This window comes from Odocoileus virginianus, chromosome 31, assembly GCF_023699985.2.
Source record: "Odocoileus virginianus isolate 20LAN1187 ecotype Illinois chromosome 31, Ovbor_1.2, whole genome shotgun sequence".
In the NCBI taxonomy this organism is placed as follows: domain Eukaryota; kingdom Metazoa; phylum Chordata; class Mammalia; order Artiodactyla; family Cervidae; genus Odocoileus; species Odocoileus virginianus.
Genome location: NC_069704.1, coordinates 10,194,423 through 10,215,120, shown reverse-complemented (window position 1 = coordinate 10,215,120; position 20,698 = coordinate 10,194,423). Strand labels below are relative to the sequence as shown.

General features: G+C 47.0%; 1 protein-coding gene across 1 annotated transcript; it reads right to left on the bottom strand.

The window, feature by feature from the left end:
• Positions 1-3,660: 3,660 nt before the first annotated feature.
• On the bottom strand, positions 3,661-14,456 carry SLC46A2 (solute carrier family 46 member 2). Its single transcript, XM_020875548.2, has 4 exons — positions 13,191-14,456; positions 11,746-11,829; positions 11,206-11,362; positions 3,661-4,509 (listed from the first exon to the last, which is right to left on the bottom strand). Exons 1-4 carry the CDS (start codon positions 14,308-14,310, stop codon positions 4,452-4,454), a joined length of 1,419 nt encoding a protein of 472 aa, XP_020731207.1. The 5' UTR covers positions 14,311-14,456; the 3' UTR covers positions 3,661-4,451.
• Positions 14,457-20,698: the final 6,242 nt, after the last annotated feature.

Below are 20,698 nucleotides of genomic sequence, written 5' to 3'. Positions count from 1 at the left end.
TAAAGAAAGGGGAACTATCTGTGGTTCTTTAGCGCATCTGAGTGTGTTGTAAATCAGAGACCACAATGCTCAGTAAAGCTTACCTAATGATGGCCATGCACTGGAAATAGACTTCTACTGGTGCTAACCTTGGCTTTTTGATAGTAGACATCATTAATATAAGACTTCAGTCACACAAAATGAGGCAGTAAGGTGTGGGGAAAAAGATTTGAGATCAAGTCTTAGCTTTTCCACTTACTAGCTGTGTAGCTTTGGGCAAGTGCCATCTCTCTGAAATTCAGCATTATTATCTTTGAAATGAAGACATGCCTTTCCTGAAAGGTGGCCGATAGGACTAGCAATAATGTCTACAAAGCACCTAAGTGTCTGCTGGGCCCTCCTTATGTCATAATCCTTATGGGAAGACTTATCCTATTACTTGTTCAAATACAGCCAATTTAAATATGAGAGATGTTCCCGTAAGAATCTTTCCTGTGTGCTTTACTGAAAATTTATTTGTTGCCAATTGAAAATTTTAAAGGGGGGTATATAGTTTTTTAAAACTGTTTTCCTTTTAAGAATATTATGAAAATAGTGTGCTGGAGGTCTGTAGTCAGGCTAAAGGTCTGGGGAAATAGAAGGGAGTGGATGATAAACTAGAAGTGATAGAAAGGGAGATGGATTTCAGTGGTGAGGTGAAGAGGTCAGAGATGACTTGGTGATTTCCAGCCTGGGAGCTGGGAGGTGATGCCATTTATGGAAATATGAAATCAATCAGAAAAACATAAAAGATGAAGTAGGCTTAGATGGTGGGGTAGGAGAAGAATTTGGTTTGGACTACATTTGAGGAGACCCAGGGGGAGGTGCTGGCTAGATTGTTGGAGAGAGAGTTCTGGTAGACTAGATTACCTGGGAGGAGAACCGAGGGCAGGAATTGGGGATCCTGGGAGAGGTGGAGGGGGGCTCAGGGAAAGTTCGAAAGAGAAAAAGATCTCCGTAGATTAGAAGAGTGGTTCCTAAGCTTGAGAACTTGTGAAAATACCAATTTGGGGGCCCCACCCCTACAGTCTGATGGTATTTGTCTTTCTGATTGACTTTGCTTAGTATGGTAAGCTCTAGGTCTCAGGTCAAATTAGAGAATTTGCTTTTCAAACAGGTTCCCATCGGATGCTGATTAAGCTGATCCAAGAACCACACTCTGAGAACTAATGGTTTAGAACATCTGCTGGAAGACTGGAGAAAGCTGAAAAGATTTGAAACTACTACCCTGGTGACAGGTGGGGTTGAAAAAGAGTCAATACTATGGTGGTGTGAGCCCAGCTGAGGTGAACACCCACAAGTTTATGGCAGGGTCAGTATGGACAAGTGGGAAATTTTTCTAGATGTTGAGAGCAAGCTTGAATGGAGAAGCTAGTGACTAGATTCATTTAGGTGGGGGTACTGGTCAGGGGCTGGGGTGGAAGGCAAGGAGTCAAGAGGAATGACCAAATTGATGAGAGTTTGCCTAGAGCATGGCCTTGAACTCATCTTCCGCATCCCACGTTCTGTTGCCTGTCTTGGCAAGGACCTCTGCCTCCTTCCTAGTTGCCTGAATCCCAAATCTAAATCATTCTCGCCTCCGTCTGCCACACTTTCTGCAGTTCATCCGCTACCCACTCCTGCTGACCTCTAGCTTCCAAATAGTCCCCCAAGTCTGCCTAACCTTTCTCCATCCTCAGAGCCTCTTACCTAGTGTCAGTCCACCATCACCTTCACCTGGATTCCTCAACAGCCTCTCCACTTGTCACTTTTCTGCATGTCTTGCTCATTCCTTCCAAAGCCAGTTCCTTCTCAGCGCTGCCAAAGTCCTCTTTCTAATATACAGATGTAAGCATTCGACATTCTTGCCTAAAACCATTCAACAGCTATCCTATTACTCTAAAGAAAAACTGATTTTTCCTTTTTAAAAAAGTTTTTATTGAAGTATAGTTGATTTACAATGTTAATTTCTTCTGTACAGCAAAGTGACTCAATTATACACACATACACACACATATATATTCTTTTTCATATCCTTTTCCATTATGATTTGTCACAGGATATTGAATATAGTTCCTTGTGTTATACAGTAGGACCTTGTTGTTTATCCATCCTATATATAATAGTTTGCTAAACCCAAACTCCCATTCCTTCCCTCTTCTACACCACCCCCCAGCCCTGCCTTGGCAGCCTCCAGTCTGTTCTGTGTATCTATGGGTCTGTTTTTGTTTCATAGATATGTTGATTTGTATTCTATTTTAGATTCCACTTTATAAGTGTTATCATATCATATTTGTCTTTCTCTTTCTGATTGACTTTGCTTAGTATGATAATCTCTGGGTCTATCCATGTTGCTGCAAATGGCATTATTTCATGCTTTTTTATGGCTGATTAGCATCCCACTGTATATATGTACCACATCTTCTTCATCCATTCATCTGTCAATGGACATTTTAGGCTTTTCCTTGTCTTGGCTACTGTAAATAGTGCTGTGAACATAGGGGTGCATGAATCTTTTTGAGTTATAGTTGGGTATATGCCCAGGAGTGGGATTACAGGATCATATGGCAACTCTAGTTTTTGTGGAATCTCCATACTGTTCTCTGTAGTGGCTGTACCAATGTACATTCCCAGAAACAGTGTAAGAGGGTGTCCATATCCTCTCCAGCATATGTCGTTTGTAGACTTTTTAATGGCGGTCATTCTGACTGGTGTGAGGTGGTAGGTACCTCACTGTAGTTTTGATTTGCATTTCTAAAGAGAAACTTTTTAAAAGAAAACTCATGTATTCACTTTGGGTTGCGCTGTATCTTTGTTGCTGCGTGAGGGCTCTCTCGTTGTGGTGTGTGGGCTTCTCATTGTGGTTGTTCCTCTTATTTTGGAGCACAGGCTCTAGGCATGTGGGCTTCAGTAGTTGCAGTGTTTGGGCTGTAAGGCACAGCCTCAGAAGTTGTGGCACGCGGGCCTAGTTGCCCCATGGCATGTGAAATCTTCCCGGACCAGGGCTCGAACCTGTGTCCCCTACATCGGCAGGCAGATTCTTATCCACTGTACTACCAGGGAAGTCCCTAAAGAGAAGCTTTTTAAAGGCTCTGTTTTGATGTTCCTCCTCACTGTCCCAGCTCACCTCTTGATTCCAGCCCCCTGGATACCTCTCCCTCCATCCCTCTTTTCTCCCTTCACATTGATTTTCTGTATATGGGGATATTTTCACCTTCACGTCTTCCAGCATGTTCCTTCTGCCTGGAATCTCACTCAAAATCCAGCCTTGGTAACTCATCTTTCCAGTTTTATGCCACTTCTCCTGAGAAGTTTTCTCTGCGCTCTTGGGTTTGGGTTATATGAGCCCTTATGTTAGTGTTCATTATAGGATACACGACTACCTGTTGTTCTGTCTGCTCCACCCACTAAGTCAGACACTGGTGGGGTAGGAGCTGTCATAGGCTTGCTCTACCTCAGCACCTAGCATGGTGCCAGGATCCGAGTAGATGTGCCTTGAAGTTTTGGACCAGTCTGTGCAGGGCATCAGTGATGATAACAGACTCTGAGCCCAAATGCTCTGAGATTTAAATGCATTCTCTAGCTTTAAATTTTACCCCAGTCTGAGAATGCCATGTCTGAGTTCTAGAGGGAAGCTGACCAAAGAGACAGTGAGTCACATACTTATGCTATGAATGTTGATTTATTAGGAGGTGAGTCTTTTATTCACATAATTAAAAAAATAAGTACCTCGAAATAATGTTTTGAGATATGTTAGCATATCTCCCCTCTCTTTCACACCTCTCACTTTGGGAAGTACTGTTGACGGAAAGTATTCTTTGAAGAAAGCCTTTTTGATAATTGCCTTCTTAAAAATAACAGTACCAACAAAACTATGCTGACTTCAAATGCCTGAGTCCTAGATCACTCCCAAGTTATTCACGGCTAACAAGGCCTGAGGGAAGAAAGCTAAACTTTGTTTTCAAGGTTCTGTTTTAATTTTAAAAATACTGAATGATGTTCACTGTTGGCAGTTCTTTTGAAAATTCCCTTCCTCATCCCCCTCAGGTGGTTGACTGCCTTTGCGTTCTCACACAGGACTCCTGGGTGACTAGTTACCATGGTTGGAGCCCCCAGAACATTCCTGGAAAAAAACTGGTTTCCATGTTGGGTAAGGCTGTGCCTGTGGCCTGTGTATCTCCCTTGAAAGTTCTCACTCTACTCTCTGCAGAACCCAACCTCTGCTTAATAGCAACATCTGAAAGCTGAGAAAGTATCTCCATCACCAGTTAAGTGCTTTCCCCCACCTGCCCAGGACCCCTGAGCCCCAGCAAGTCATCCTGAGGCCGACTCTGGCTGGAACTTGGGTTCCTTGAGCAATGGATTGCTGTGAACACCAGTTCCCGGTCCTGTCCTTGGTCTTCAGAGGGAGTCTGGCCGTTGCTGGTGTTTCTGGCTCCCGCAGATCAGCACCTTCATTTCTCTGTGATGTCTCCAGGCTGCAACCACGAGGCTTGCTTATAGGCCACGATGCTGTAAGAATTTACAACAGAGAATTACAGGAGAACAGCTGGAATGGGGAGGGAGGGTCTCTAGCCATCTCTCGGAGACTCTGTCCATAATACGGAGAGCCCTTTGCATCTACATTTTCCCTTTCTTAGAGCCTCTTCCCATCTCACTTCCATCTGATGATATACTCCCATATGGACCTGAAGCTCAAGCTTCACTCATCCCAAGCAGAATTAGTTGCATCCTCTTCTGCCTTTCCATTGCCCTTTTCTCTCTTCCATAAATCATTAGGTTGTTTAAAAATATTGGGAGATAAAATGGAGGCCTAGGAATGAAGAGTTATAGTTGAAGTCTTGAATCTGTGTGACCTTTGGCATGTCCTTCAACCTCTGGCGTTCTCCTTTTCCCAACTGTTTGAGCTCTAGGAACCCCAGGTTCTAAGCTGGAACACAGTTCTTCCTAATGGATGGACCACATCTGGAGCTACTGGGTGGGGTGTGGGCAGAAATCCAAATCCTTCTAAGGAAAAGCTTCGTAGAAACTTCCAAACACAGATTCCCTACCTTCTGTGAGCCCCAGGGCTCTCCAGGGAGGAGCACTCACTATTCTTAAAGCTCACTGGATGACAGAGCTGGCAAGAGGCAAGCAGAGGCAGGCAGCCCAGGACCCCACGAACTGTTCCAGGCCGACTCCACAGCTCACCCCAGCCGTGGGGCCATGACTGCACAGCCAGTGGTTGGTGGATTATTTTAAGGCAGGACAAGAAAGCTTTTCAACGTGAAGATTCTCTGCCCATGTGAGTAACTATCTCCTCCGCTTTAGTGTGTATTGCATGCCTACACTGTGTTAACTTGATCCCCTTAGAAGATGCAGGAATTCCTACTCGCTGGGAAGAGAGAGTATCTTCCTGGTGCCAGTAAGATAACTTCCCAGGAGATAACATTCCTTTCTCAATCTTGTAATAGGTCACAACCCACTGCTCACCTTGTTGGACTATGTAAACTGTCAATATGTTACTTTGGTTTGTCCCCCACCCCGGTCCATATTGGGAAATGTTTTTTTTTTTTTTTTTTAATTTTAACTGTCATTGTTTATTACTGTTTTGGCTACATTCTCTACAATTTCAGCAGCATCTTAAAGAGACAATGTGTCTATGTACAATGAAAGAACAAAATGGCTTGCAATATCAGAAATTAGAGCCACCATTAACTGTACAATATTAAGGAGAATCTGTGTTTAAAAATTGAAGTATGTTAATTTATAATGTGTTTTTTCCAAGTGAAAAGCAAAGTGATGTATATCCTTTTTTGGATTCTCTTCCATTATAGGTTAATAGATATTGAGTTCCCTGTGCTATACAGTAGGTCCTTGTTTACCTATTTTATATATAGTAGTGTGTATATAGGAGAAGGAGATGGCAACCCACTCCAGTATTCTTGCCTGGAGAATCCTGTGGACAGAGGAGCCTGGTGGGCTACTGTCCACAGGGTCGCACAGAGTCGGGCACAACTGAAGCGACTTAGCAGCAGCAGCAGCAGTGTGTATATGTTAATCCCAAACTCTTAATTTATCCCCCACCCTGTCCACAATATGTTGTCTCACAAACATATAACTCTTAACTGCGCCTTGGCGTCTTATAGGTAGAACACTCCTCGGAGTTTCCTGAAATAGTCTCCCTCTGGGTTATAATCCTTGGATTAGCAGGACTAAAATTTTCTATTTCTTCCTTAGATCAACTTTTGTTGATTATGGTGGTGGCCAACCCCTGACATCATTCCAGCTCAACAGGCAGCTCCTGGGTGGTCAGTAAGTGCTGGCGTCACACCTCCTGACAGATTGTTCATTCATGAAAGACTTTGAGTAATTCTTATGCACTAAGCCTCTCTGCTGGACACAGGGAACAAGGTCACTCAAACAGGCGTGGTTCCTGCCCTCAAGGAGCCTATGGTCTAGTGAGCAAGTGTGTAAAACAGATAATCACTAAGTAATCATCAACTCTCAGGCTCTGAAGGAAAAGTATAGGAAGCTTGGGGAGCATATCATAGAAGGATCTAACTTAGATTGGGAAGGGAATTTTCTCAAATCCTCTTTGAGAAAATGGTGTTCAAGTTAAGACCACATCTAGTGATATTAAGAAAGAGGTGTGGGGTGTCAGGTTTCACAGTGGTGAAGAATCCACCTGCCAGTGCAGGAGACACAGGTTTGATCCCTGGTCCTGGGAAGATCCCACATGCCACGGAGCAACTAAGCCCATGAGCCACAACTACTGAGCCCATATGCCACAACTGCTGAAGCCTGCATGACCTAGAACCTGTACCCTGTGACGAAAGAAGCCACGGCAGTGAGAAGCCCCTGCAGGAGCGAAGATCCAGCCTAGCCAAAAAAAAAAAAGACGTGGGTAAGGAAGGGGGAAGGGCATGAGGGGGAGGCTCCTGGGGCTGAAGCATAGAGGGGGGAGGGTGGTGAATGGGAGAAATAGGAGGCTGGAGAAGATGGTGAGGCTGGATTATGCAGGACCTGTGGTCCACCATAAGAGGTCCACCATATGTGGTCCACCATATGCAGGACCTGTGGGGCCACCACAGTGGCTCTCATCCTAAGAACCGTGAAACCAAGTACAGAGCTTTGAATAGGAGATGATGTGAACTTATGTTCACCTGGAAAGAAATTTCTCTGGCCACCTGGTAAAAAGAGGGTGGATGGATATGGGGAGACTGGCTCAGGGGTGAAGTTGATTCCCCACGTGCTTTGGACTAGGGGTAGCAGCAGTGGGGGTAAAAAATAATCAGTTTGAGGCATATATTGGAGGTAGAATCAATGAGGCTTGATGGATGGGAGGTACGGGAAGGTGAAGAAGCAGGAGGACTTTGGTGACACTCAGATTTCTTCCCTGGCTGAGTGTGATGCCGTTTAATGGGATGGGCAAGACTGGAGGGGAGCAGATGTTAGGAGGGCGTCAAGGATGCAATTTTGGAAACTGAGATGGTAATTTGAAATTTTGAAAATAATTTAGATTGCTTTGAGATTATGAAGTGAGAAGACAACTCAGATCTGAGCCCCAAAGAATTCTTCCATGTAGAGATTTGTAGAGAAGTCAGAGAGGTAGGAGAAGGAGGTAGAGGTTAGGGAGAGGAGGTGTTAAGAAAGCCAAGTGACAAGTGCCTTCCAAGGAAGGAGTGACCCACAGTGTAGGGGGCCACTGAGAACCGATGGGGAGAGGATGGCAGGGAGTCCAGTGTACTCAGCTGTGAGGAAGTCAGATCTCAGCGCAGCCCTGGAGGCACTGAACAGGGAAGTCAGTCTGGAGTGGGTTGAAAGTGAACGGGAAGTAAGCAAGTGCAGACCTGCACCGGAAAACATGGCTGGGGGGAGGAGGAGGCAAGAGGGTGGCAGACCACGTGTCAGTTCTGATAGGAAGAACTCAGGAGACGGAGTTGCTAAGTAGCACAAGTAAACTCAAGTAGCTTCCCTCGTAGCTCAATCGGAAGAGAATCTGCCTGCAATACTGGAGACCCAGGTTCAATTCCTAGGGGTTGGGAATATCCCCTGGAGAAGGAAATGGCAACCCACTCCAGTACTCTTGCCTGGAGAATCCTATGGACAGAGAAGCCTGGCAGGCTACAGTCCATGGGGTTGCAAGAGTCAGACATGACTTAGCCACTAAAACACACAAGTAAACTCAAAGGGGAGAGAGGGGTCCCAGATACCCAGGGACTTTTCTGAGACACAACGTCAAATAGTGTCTCAAAGACACTATAATAATGTCAAAAAGAACCAACTGCCTGGGTTCACATCCTGTCACTGCTCCTTATTAACTCTGTAACCTTTGGCAAGTTACATAACACCTTAGATTTTGTTTCTTCATCTGCAAAATGGGGATAAAATAGTAATTGCTTCAGAGGATTGTTTGAGAAGGTTAAAACATATGAAACATTCAAAGTAGTGCCTGGCACATAATCAAGGCTGTTTACATGTTTGCTATTATTATCTTTGAGAGATTGAGGGAGGGGAACAGGATGGGTGCGAAAGAACACAGGCTTAGAGGTCTGCTTTGAAGAAGATGAGCCCATTCGCTTCTGATGGCCTCCATGAACCACAACGCAGCAGCTGAGTGCCTGTGTGATGAGGGGTTGGGGGCTTGCGGATGGGCAGAACCAGACAGACATTCCCTCAGCATCTCCCTGCTGCACATAAAGAAGAGTGAGGAGGAGAGGGCAGGTTCTCACAGTGCCATGGAGTTGGCTCACTTCGGTATTAGGAAGGGCTGGGGCCACAGTCACTTATTGCAAATGAGCTGTTGGCAGCTGGGCCCAGGAACCTCTCCTCTCCACCTTCTGCCCTCCACAGCTGCCTCCACTCCCTGCTGTGACATGTCTTCCTGGGCTTTTCTGTCATTGGAATGTAGCTCTTCTTTCTGCAGTTCAAGAGTTCTACTGGTCTTTCCTGTTGATCGTGCTTAATGATCGGTGGTGCAGCCTTGGCCGCTTGAAAGAATTTTTCAGGATTTTGTTCATTTAGTGACTTTGCAGAGGGAAAAGTACTAGAAACATTCCCTTTCTACCAAAGGTTCTCAGCCTTGGTTATACATCCGAATAAACTGGAGAGCTTTAAAAAATTCCTATGCCCAGGCTGTATCCCAGATCAACTGAGTTAGAATCTCCATCGGTAGGATCCATACGGTAGTAGTTTTTTAAATCTCTCCAAGTGATTCCAATGTACAGCAGACAAAGGAGGCTTTGTTAGCACATGAGTCCCTCTACTGCTAAATGTCTCCAACAGAGGCATCTACTTGAGTGCCTCAGTTCACGTAAGCATTACTACTTATGATTGGTTCAAGGTACTGACCCGACTTCTTTGGTATAAGATGATGAAAATCCTGTATAGCTTAAAATTCCATGCACACAATGTAGGACTGGGCCCAAGTCCATTGGGGTGAGGTGTCCCCACCTACTTCACATACCCCAAAGTCTCTTTAAAAAGGGAAAGCAATGAAACTGTAGAAAGGAACCATTTATTGCATATTCTCATTGCTTTCATTTGTCTGTTTATATCTCTAGCTATGAGATATTAACTAGTCTAGTCAGACTTGTTTTCTTTTGTTGTTTTTTGTTGATCTGTTTAGGTCAAAGAGACTATCTCAACCAACTGCCAATCAAATAGGACTGGGTAACTTCCAAGTGGCACAGTTATTAATCCATTACTCACTTGGACAAAGAGCTGGCACTCCAGAGAATTGTGGGTCATATCTAGGTAAGCCCAACCCATTCAGCCAAGACACTCATGAAAACAGGGGAACATGAAAAGGCCTAAGGGCTGGGCAGTTTGAAAATGAAAACTGGCCAGAGACGGCACTGGTAATCAAGTCTGCTGTTTTGCACAAATTCTCTCAGCTGTTTGACCTTATTTTCTCAACTATGAAATCAAAGAACCCTCATGATTGATGGCTTCTGTCTTAGGAGGCTCAACTTTCTATGCAAGCACATCAACCTATACAATGTGATGTGAGAAGTCAAAAGCGGCCCTTTTCACCATCCGCTTCCCACTTTTTCCAACCTCCCTTCAGCTTTTTCCAACCTGCCTTCAACTCTTCTACTCTGCACCCTGTAACACCACCATTAATGACATGGAGGGCTCCAGTGTGCTACTAAGCAGGTCCCTTTAAATGCAAATCTATATCATGTCCCTTGTATCTTACTGTGAATATCTTTATTGCGTTCCTTTCTCCTCTAGTGGGATTGGTACAAGCGTGAGAAAAGGGCCTAAACAGACCAAAGCTCAGCTGTCTAATATGTAGCCACTAGTTAACATTGGTTTCTGAACTCTTGCATTCAAATAGAGTCCAAGTTGAGATGTGCTGTCAGTATAAAACACATGCCAGATTTCAGAGACTTAATTCAAAAGAACTCATTGATTTTGTAGGTTGATTACAAAGATATTTTGGAGCTGTTGGGCCAAATCAAATATATTATTAAAATTATTTCACCTGTTACTCATGTTTGTTTGTTTTTTTTTTACTCATGTTGTTTTTATTTTTTTATTTTATTTTTTTACTCATGTTGTTTTTAAACATGGCTACTAGAAAATTTAAAATCATATAATATGGCTTGTGCTTGTGTTTTTGCATTTCTTTTGAATGGGGCTGGTTGAAGACCAGTCTATTTCATGTGGTCCATGTTGGTGATAACCTCAGCTGGCAACTTTCCCCATGGGCCTTTGTATCTCCAGCCTTCCTCCCGCCTGTTATCTCCCAGAACCTAAGCACTCTTGTTTTACAAATGAGACAATTTCCCCAGAGAGGTTAGAGGCATTACCCTTGTCCTGCAGAGGTGCTCAAAGCCCTCCCAAGATACAGAGAAGAAAGAATACTTGAAAGTGAGGCTGGATGACTGTCACCTAAAGAAGACTCAACGAGGTCTGAGTGATTCAAGAGGGTTTCTCATCCCAGCCTCTGATGACAAGAAAGTATATGAGGCTCCTATTACAAAACTGCCAGGAAGTGAGCCAGTGTGTTGAGGCCCTCTGTTTATGACTTAAGGGAATTCCCAAATTACCAGATTACTAGTTTGGGAGAACAGGAGAAGTTTTTCTTAGTGGGAGAGGCTACTCAGAACCCATTGTGTAAATGTGAAAAGTAAATAGTTTACGATAATAGGCTGGAAATGCTCCAACAGTCCTTGACCTCAGCCCCAGCCCAGAGAGCAGGAACTGCTCCTGTCTTACCCAATCGGGAGGATGGCCAGGAAGGAGAGAAAAGAGGAGAGCGCAAAGCAGGTGCCGATGAACTTCTCCATGGTGAGCTGATAGATCTTGTTGTACAGGGTGGATGTCACCACCCCAGTCAGCGTCAGGGAGAGCTGCAGGATGACGAACACCTTTCCTGTGGAAGGGACCGAGGTCACCAAGGTTACTGTGCTGTCCCTCCGTGTTCCCTGATAGCTGAGTCTCTGGGAGGCTCTCCGGAGCCCCCTCCCCGTCCCCGACTCCCTCTGTGTTCACAGCTCATGTTACCAGGATTCTGGCCTCCATCCATTCGGCTCTTCCCATAGCCCGGGGTGGCAGTATTTTGCTCTGTGGCTTTTCGGTGGCAGGCCCTCCCAGTCTCTCACCTGCTCCTGCTCTCACCCCTTCCGCCCTGGATGGACACTAGTGTCTGCCGTGTCTGCAAGGAGCTGCTGGAGCTCTCTCCTGTGCCTTCTGCCAGTCCAAACCCTGTGCCTCAAACCAAGTGGCTCTGAAACCTCTCAGATTCCTTTCACTCACCATAAGAGGAACCCTTGATGAGTTTGGACATTGCTGATCGGATGGTTGTGATGGGGATGAGAGCGAAGAGCATGATGGCCCGAGCTGGAAAAGAAGCACATGAGAACACTCCTCACTGGAGCCCAGCCTTGGCCAAAGAGTAAATCAGAATAACAGAAAAACCTCCCTTAGAAGCCCCCTCCCACAATCCTTTCCCAGGGAAGACTGACTCCCTGAGCTCTCGGATGGAGCTGTAGATGCTGCAGACCCATCTTGAAGGTGGCAAGGCACTGGGGATATGGTGACAGGTGGTAAAGGGCGTCTTTATTGGCAGAGTTAAGTGGTTTCTAGGGAAATGGAGCTGATGTCACTCACGTAACTTACAGCTCCTTCCCTCCTAGGAGGGAGGTGTCTGCCCTCACCCTTCATCATCATCTCTGGGACATAGTCCCAATAGCTTTGGCAAACTGCATCCAGAAACGTGTGTGACTAACACAGCTGCTTCACCCCCTCTTTCCCTCTACCCCTGTTCATCATCCTGATGTGTGGGGGGTGTGTGTGTGTGTGTGTGTGTGTGTGTGGCAGGGGTGAGGGGGTGGGGTGGGAGAGGCTAGAAGTGGTGCAGAAGGAAGGGGAGAAGCTACTTAAGCCCTTGCACTTGGCCTGTTTAATTGGGAGCTGGCTAAAAGTAATCTAACCATTTTTTGAGATGTTTTTCTGAGCTGTGTGACCTCAGTCAAAGGGTGGTCTCTGAGAACAGTCTAGAGTTGTTCCATTAGCCACTAGCCAGTCACATGACTACTTAAACGAAATAAAATGAAAATTTCTGTTCTAGGTGCACTAGCCACATTTCAAGGGCTTGATAGCCACACATGGCTAATGGCTAATTGTATTAGGTGGAAACATTACAGAACATTGCTGTCACTCTAGAAAGTTCTGGTCCAGAAAGCACACTGGTCCAGAGTGCTCTGCTTGCAGTTGTCTGTGTCCTCAGAAACTTCATTCTGCTTCCTTGAGGGAATGTATATTGGTTGTGGAAGGCATTTATGGAGAATTTTTATCTCTCTTTGAAAAGCCTGTGCTTGACCTGAAATAATTTTAATTAAAGGACCTTTTCAGCTGGATTACTTGAAAATGTTTTATCCCTTTAAAATCGGGGAGAATAAACTGAACCCCATCTCTTCCACTCAGGGCCATCCTGAAGCCTCTCCTGACTCCCGGCACCACTGACCATCCCTCCCTTGACTTCCTAGAGCTACGGCCCCCACTCTGATTACATCTCAGTGGGCAACACAGATAACACAATATAGACAGACTCAAGTGCACATAATCCTGTGTGCCTCCTAGGTAGCAGACATAATCTCTGGTGCCGAGCTGTGACAGACCACAGCACCTCGGGTGTATGTCTCATTACTTAGGGGATCAGCAGTGTCCTCGTCCTGCCTCCCCAAGAATGCCAGACTCACCAATGTAGAACATGTATGTCTCTTTCACAAAAGCCAAGAGGAGGGCTCCTGACGCAAAGGAGACCATTCCGATCATGATCATGGTGGTGTCCTGGAAGTAGCGGGAGAAGATCAGCACGCCCAGGAAGCTGGTGATGAAGATGGTGTATCCCGAAGCCATACCATAGCCCACCTGCACTTGGTTCCAACTCAGAGGCTCCCTCAGCACAAAAAGCGGCATCACGTCCACTGTGCCCACCACGGCCAGGTCATAGATGATGGCGCCCACAAAGAGCAGGGCAAGGATGATTTGTTTGGGCTTAGCCATTGCAGGAGGTGAAGGGGGCCCCACCACACTCTGCTTGTCTGTCTGATCAGGGTCCAGGGTGTCATACCGGCCGACGGTGCCGGGCACTATATCCACGGCCTTGCGGGGCTTGGCCTCGGACTCGGGGACCTTCAGCACGAACAGACTGTATAAAAGGGCACAGGTGGCACAGCTCACGCTGCAGGCGGTCAGCACCAGGCCCTGCTTGGAGTGCCCGATCATCTGCTTGAAGAGATGTCCCGAAACCATGCTCCCGCAGAACCCCGCCAAGCCCAGGATCAGGTCGATCACAATAAGGCGCAGGGAGCGGCGGCCCTCGGAGGAGCCGAGGGATCCCAGGGCCATGACCCCCGACCAGAAGGCGGAGAAGCCGCCGCACAGTCCCGTCAGCGCGGCCGCTGCGTACAGCATCTCCACGGGCCAGTCCAGCAGCACTTTGAGCAGCAGCGTGAGGCGGGAGAGCAGGAAGCCCAGCAGGGGCACGCAGATGGAGACCTTGCGGTGGTAGCGGTCGCTGAGCCAGCCCAGCCCGTAGGCCGACAGCAGGGGCGTCAGGCCCACCACCAGGTTGTAGATGATGTAGAAATTGGAGATGGCCCTCTGCTGTTGGTCCTCGAGAGCCCCCCGGGGCGACGGGCTGGAGCTGTGATTGGAGAAGGTCTCGACTCCGAAGGACGCTTTCACCACGAGGAGCAGCCCCGCGTCGTAGAGGGAGGCGGCCACCTGCGTGGAGGCCACCACGGGCTCGATCCAGGTCCACACCTGGAGGCGAGGCAGGGGGCCGCTCCACGGGCAGATGCTCCCCTGGCCCATGATAGGGTCTCTGATAGCGGGATGGAGGAGCTGGCCGGCTGGCGCTGCGGCTGCTATTCCCGAGGGCTGGGGCTCCGGGTACGCGCGGGAAACGGGTGAGCTGAGCTGAACCGAGCACAGGGCGTAAGTGACAGCAGCCAGCCCAGCGGTCCAGTGACCTCCCTGACCGCGGCCACACCTCCCCGGACCAAAAAAGGCCACGCTCCGCCCCCGCCGGGGCAGCGGGCCTGGCAGCCGCCCAGGGAAGCCACGCGTCCAGGGAGCGCACAGCGAGTCCCGGCCCGCGTCACGCTGCTCCGATCCGCGCTCAGGTCGCTGGGCGCTCGCTCCCCTGGGACTTGCCCAGGCCTGGCTTGAGTCCCCGGGGCAGGAAGCAAAATTCTGGCCCTGAAAGGCAGTTTGGAGTAAGCGGTGGGGTGCCTCGGAATCCGCCTGGGATCAGTGGAGGGGAAGGGCAGTGAGGTTTTATTTAAGGGGTTCAAAAGTAAAGGGGACCTACATGCTGTAGGGAGCCCGCGTAGCGCCAGACTTCGAGAGAAACAAACCAACCCTCAAGAACGCTATTCTCTCTTTGATTTCAATCTTGTAGATAAATACCTAGCCGCGGGATTGCTGGGTCATAGGGTAGTTCTGCTTTCATTTTTTTGAGGAAACTTCATTTTCCGTTGAACCCGCCCCACTTTCCTTTCACAGCAATAGTGCGCAAGGGCTCCAGGGTCTCCCGGCCTCACCAGCACCCCTCTATCTATTCTGGTAGAGCCATCCAGAGAGGAATCAGGTGATACCGCATTGTGGTTTTGATTTGCATTGCCCCGACAATTAGCGTGTCTTTTCACATGCATGTTGGCCATTTGTATCTCTTCTTTGGAGAAATCTCTGTCCAAAGACTTTTTTTTTGGTCTAAGTCATTAGCACATTTTTGTTTTACGACGGAATTGTAGGAATTCTTACACATTTTGGAGATTATCTTCCTTTCAGATATGTGATGTGCACTATTTTTCTCCCATTCTGTAGATTGGTTTTTTTTTTTTTTAAATAGGAAGGAAATCAAAGTATACTTTACATTTTATTTATTTATTTTTAAATCTTTATTTATTTGGCTGTGTTGGGTCTTAGTTGTAGCATGCTCAGTCTCCATTGCGGCATGTGGGATCTTGTTCCCTGACCAGGGATCCAAGCCAGGCCCCCTGCATTGGGAGGTCTGAGTCTGATTCACTGGACCACCAGGGAAATCCCTAGATTGCCTTTTGACTCTGTTGATTTTTTGTTTTGCTGTGCAGAAGCTTTTTAGCTTGATGTCGTCCCACTTGTTTATTTTTAGGTTCTTGAAGAGAGATTAGTACTCCTGTAGCACTATTCACAATAGCTAAGATATAGAAGCAACCTAAATGTGTATTAATGGATGAGTGGGAAAATAACATGTGGTATATAAATATAGCTGAATGTTATTTGGCCTTTAAGAAGAAGGTGGTCTAGTGGTTAAGAATCTGCTTTGCAATGCAGGGGACGAAGCTTCAATCCCTGGTCAGAGGACCAAGATCCCACCCACTGAGGAGCAACTGAGCCTGTGTGTGCCGCAAAAAGAGAGTCTGGGCACCGCAACAAAGATCTTGCATGACCCAGTGAAGAACCTGCATGCCGCAACTAAAATCCAATGCAGCCAATAAATAAATAAATATTTTTTTAAAAAGAAAGAAATCCTGATTTGTGGATTCAACATAGATCAAACCTGAAGACATTATGCTAAGTGAAATAAGCCAGTTGTAGGAAGACAAATACTGCATGGTTTCCCATATGAGGTACCTAAAATCATCAGAGTGGAATGATGGTTGCCAGGGATGGGGGTCGAGGGAAGAAGAAATGGGGAATTACTAATAAACAGGCATAAAGTTTCAGTTAAGCTAAATACAGAAGCTCCAGAGGTCTGCTGTACAACATTGTATTTATAGTCAATAACATTATACATGTAAAGGTTTGTTAAGAGAGGAGCTCTCATGTTAAGTATTCTTACCATAATTAAAAAAAAACAAAAACAAACCAAAAACCTCAGGAGAAGCTATGCTTAGCCCTTCCTTCATACCAAAGACCTCTCAGAGAAGAGTCCTGCTTTGAGCACCTGAATTAATGGGCCCGGAGCCAGGACAGGACCCAGGCCAACATAGATCCCAGCCTGGAGCTTTGGCCTCAAATCACAGGACTGACAAAGAGAGGGGGAAGTCCTGTCAGCCCGGCATGTCCCTACAAATGCTAAAACTGGACTCTGGCAGGGGCAGATTCCACAAAAAGAGTCACCAGGATTATTTGCTTCTGAGTAAATTCCCCGGGACCCTTTTTCTTTTCTTTGCAGTTCTTCCATGTCATGGGCTCACTGCCTTGGACTAAGTGGAGATGGGTTTCCCTGTCCGCCTTGCTTTCTGTACACGCTCCTGCAAAGAGGACCAGGGTGGTTGGTGGTGCAGGGGCAAAGGTGCACCACAGACAGCAACGTTTCTTCTTTGGGATCATCCCCAGGGGTGGAAAGTCAAAACACTCCAGCTCTCTCCCTGTCTGCTTAACCCTGACCCAGCGCAGGCAAGCAGGAACCTGAAATCATATAAGGGACAATCAGATCTGCATGGAGAGTTTATAAAGTCAAAAGGATAACGTACCTGTGGGAGTAGGGGCTAAACTCTAAATGATCTCATGTAGATGTGCACCCTTCAGACAGTTTTTAGATGAGCTTTAATCTTCTCTACCCCTCCCTGTGCGCAGGTCCAGTCAGCTCTGCCTTCTACAAAGAGAACGTCCCACCTCATCTCCCTGGCAAGCTGGGCAGTCCCTCAAAGCTCCCACACTGCCCTCTTGCACTCCATCACGGAGGCCCACCTTGGGAGGAGCTGGTTTCACCCAACCCAGGCCTGGCTCTCCCACTCCATTCTTAACCCTGTTCTTCCAGAGGCCACAACAAACAAAGCAGTCCGAGCAGCCTGTACCTGTAATGGGCACAGGCTCCAGGGGATGGATAGCTTGTGGAGGAAGATGGTATCTACCCATCAGATATGGCCACCAGAACAACAGCTTGGACCAGATGGATCACTTTAGCGATTTAATCAGGAGGTCTGTCTTTTCTTGGGGTCACAGAGCCTAGAAGACAGCCCTAGAGGTCTGGGAGGGTCCATGGGGTCTCACTTCTTCCCATACTTTGTGAAACCAGGGAAATTTGAGGGGCCTCTGAGAGATTCATGCCCAGTCCAGGACACATTTAGTGGTAGCTGTGTCATCATGGTGCTAGCCAGCCCTGGGACCTGAATTCTCTGGCCCAGAAGTGAACTATTATCAGGGCAATTGGCACCTCTCCCAGTTTAGGCTACTGAGGTTCGCATTGTATTTTTCATCATATCCCACTCCTCCCTCCGTCTCTGAAGCAGGCTCTAGCCGGGTGACTGCCTGGCTGTCCTGTGTCGTCTCGGCTACCAGCAAGCATAGCCCTTAAGCCAAGTTGCGGCCTGACCCTGCCGCTTTAGTCTCTAGCACAAGTCTGGCTTTATTCAACTGCAAAGGTTAAATTCTCACTTTTTTGCATTGATAAAGTCACACTATTTGAGGAGAAAGGGACTTGTAAAAGGAGCAGCAACATTTACTGAGCCTGTATTATGTACTAAGCAGTTTACAGGGGCTTCCCCAGGGGCTCAGTGGCAAAGAATCCATCTGCCAGTGCAAGAGACAAAAGAGATGTGAGTTCGATCCCTGGGCTGGGAAGATCCCCTGGAGTAGGAAATAGCAACCCACTCCAGTATACTTGCCTGGGAAATCCCATGGACAGAGGAGCCTGGCGGGCTACAGTCCATGGGGTCGCAGAGTCGGACTAAAGTAACTGAGCACATCCAAAGCAATCTACAGGAATAAATTTCATCCCCTACCCCCCACCAAACATCTATAAACTAGTTTATCACCTCATCTTATTGGTGGAGAAACTGAGGCCAGAGAGGTGAAGTTATTCACACAAGATCACACAGCTAGGAAGTTGGGGAGCCAGCATTTGGCACTTGTCTTTGAAAGCCTGTAGCTATGGGGAAAATATGGTGACAGGGAATGTTATTTGAGGCATCCTCCCAACCAGCGCAGGAATGTGGAGAGGAGCAGGAACACTTAAGTCATGAGGAAACCTTTCTTGATCAACAATGTATTGCACAAATGGAGAGGACTCAGAGGAGTGGATGAAATGTATTGATTGAATGTGTATCCCAGGCACTTCTCAACCAAACCGGACATCTGTTTCTCAACAGACGGCCCCCAAAGGAAGGAACAGCCAGTCTTTGTTTGGAAAATGCCTTGGGTTGTTTAGAAGGTGAAATCCCCAGGCCTGGGTTTCAGCTGTGGAGGAGGCACCAGGGAGCGGGTGGAGCCTCTGTGTGTGAGTCAGGAGAGCAACTGCGGCTGCTCCCGAGGGAGGGGGCCTGGGAGGGGGGGGAGGGGGGCGTGGGGGGGGGGAGGGGGGCGTGGTGGGGGGGAGGGGGAGGGGTGGGAGGCAGGGCGGGGGGAGTGGAGAGGGGCTGGGGAGGGGGTGGGAAGCCGAGGTCGGGAGGTAGACAGGAGGTGTGGGGAAGTGATAGTCCTGTCTGTTGCGAACAGGAACTCCCCTGTCCCAGCGGTCAGAGGAACTTTAAAAGAATAGGAAGATCTAACAGGGCTTTAAAGAGCTTACAGTCTCTCCTCTGTGTGTGTGAATGCTTCCTGAGACCTCACCCGCGCCTCCTTGGTTCTACAAAAAAGTCTACTCGATAATGTATTGTCTGAGTAAGATTTTTTACTTTGGTGGAAACTGGTTAAGGAGCTGCGATTCAAGTCTGGATTAATGTAACTCTGGGCAGAAATCACAGGAGCAGAAAGAGACTATAGGAACAGCAGTCTCCCAAGGACTGGCTGTAATCTGGGATGGGCTTGTCACAGGCTGTGGACTGCAGAGCTAAGCCATCTGACCTTGATGGCCAAGGAGACCCTGGCAGCTGATGCAGCCTGCATTGATGGGAAAGGTGTTCTTTATTGCTGATGTTTTAGGGGCTGAGATGAGCCTTTTCCCAAGACACTGCAAGTGAAATAAAGAAGATGCCCTTCAAGACTTAACTATATAATGAACAAAGATGCACAAACTCATCCTAAGATACAGAGGTAAATCTTGTCAACTTACCATCCAAGAACGAACTTTCTAGGGTTTCCCAATGGCTGGGCCATCTCTGCATGGAGGAGGCAGCCCAAGTACCTGTGCCTGAGCACAAACAATCTTATATAGCTGCACAAAGGGAGAAGATATGCTAGTTATGTGAATAAATAATTTCTCATAGTAAGTTAATACACTGGTATTCTGAATTCTCTGCCTTTCTAATTTGGTCAATGTGGGCCTCTTTTTGGGAAATGACTTCCCTCTCTACGTGCTGATGAAATGAAGTTTTTTACTCTGTCAGGCCGAGAGTTAGGCCTCTTCTATAATAAGTTATCGAAATAATGAATGCAATCTATGGATCCCCTTGGGAAATTGTTTCATTGGCCATTCCCCCTCTGCATGGCACTCTAACCAGTTGGTGGCCCTGCCCAATTTTACAGATGAGAAAACTGATATCTAGGGTAGTTGAGTCATTTGCACACGATCGCACAGAGCTAGAATTCAAATCTTGATTTGTGTAACTTCAAAGTCTATGCTATTTTCACAATGCTCCATTTCTGACATAATTGAATAGGATACATTTTGAAAAGGCATGTCTTTGTTGAACACTTTGTCAAGTATCGTGAGCCTGTTTCTAAGGTATTTTCAAACTCAGTGGTTAATTAATTAATTCATCATCCATCATTTACAGCATTTTTTGAGGATAAGGACCACTATTTGGTACCAGGAAGACAAAATCTTTTGCCCTCAAGGATCTTTCAGTCTAAAGAGTTATCAACAGGCACTGTACTAACACTCCAAATCCTATTTTACACATGAATTCACTGATTCCAGCCCATAACTCCTCTTTCAAAGATTCTGGCTTAATGGGGTTCCTTTCCACCCCACGTTCAGCTCCCAAACTGAATGGCCTGATGAACAACCTGCTCATTACTGTAGAAGTAAGACATCTGTCTTTACTAGCAGGGCACACCGATTCTTCTTCTTATATTACACCCCATTTTCCCTCTGATGAACCATTCCAAGGGTAGATAAGACTCAGTTCTGGCCAATCACAGCCACTGAGTGCTTGTGATCATAGTGACTGGCTCATAGATGGAAATATGACCCAAATTTGGACCAGTGAGAATTGGCCCAGGACACTGGCTTAAATAGTTAGGGAAGAGACATTTATTCTTCTCTGCTCATCTTAGCCTAGCAAGGATGAAAGCTTGGAGCTTCTGGCAGCTATTTTGCTCCCACTAAGGC

Coding starts and splice junctions, on each gene's coding strand:
- SLC46A2 (XM_020875548.2), bottom strand. CDS start 14,310: ATGGGCCAGGGGAGCATCTGCCCGTGGAGCGGCCCCCTGCCTCGCCTC. Junction 11,830..13,190: donor GACATACATGTTCTACATTG/GTGAGTCTGGCA, acceptor CTTCTTTTCCAG/CTCGGGCCATCATGCTCTTC. Junction 4,510..11,205: donor CTGGCCATCCTCCCGATTGG/GTAAGACAGGAG, acceptor AAATTCTTACAG/CATCGTGGCCTATAAGCAAG.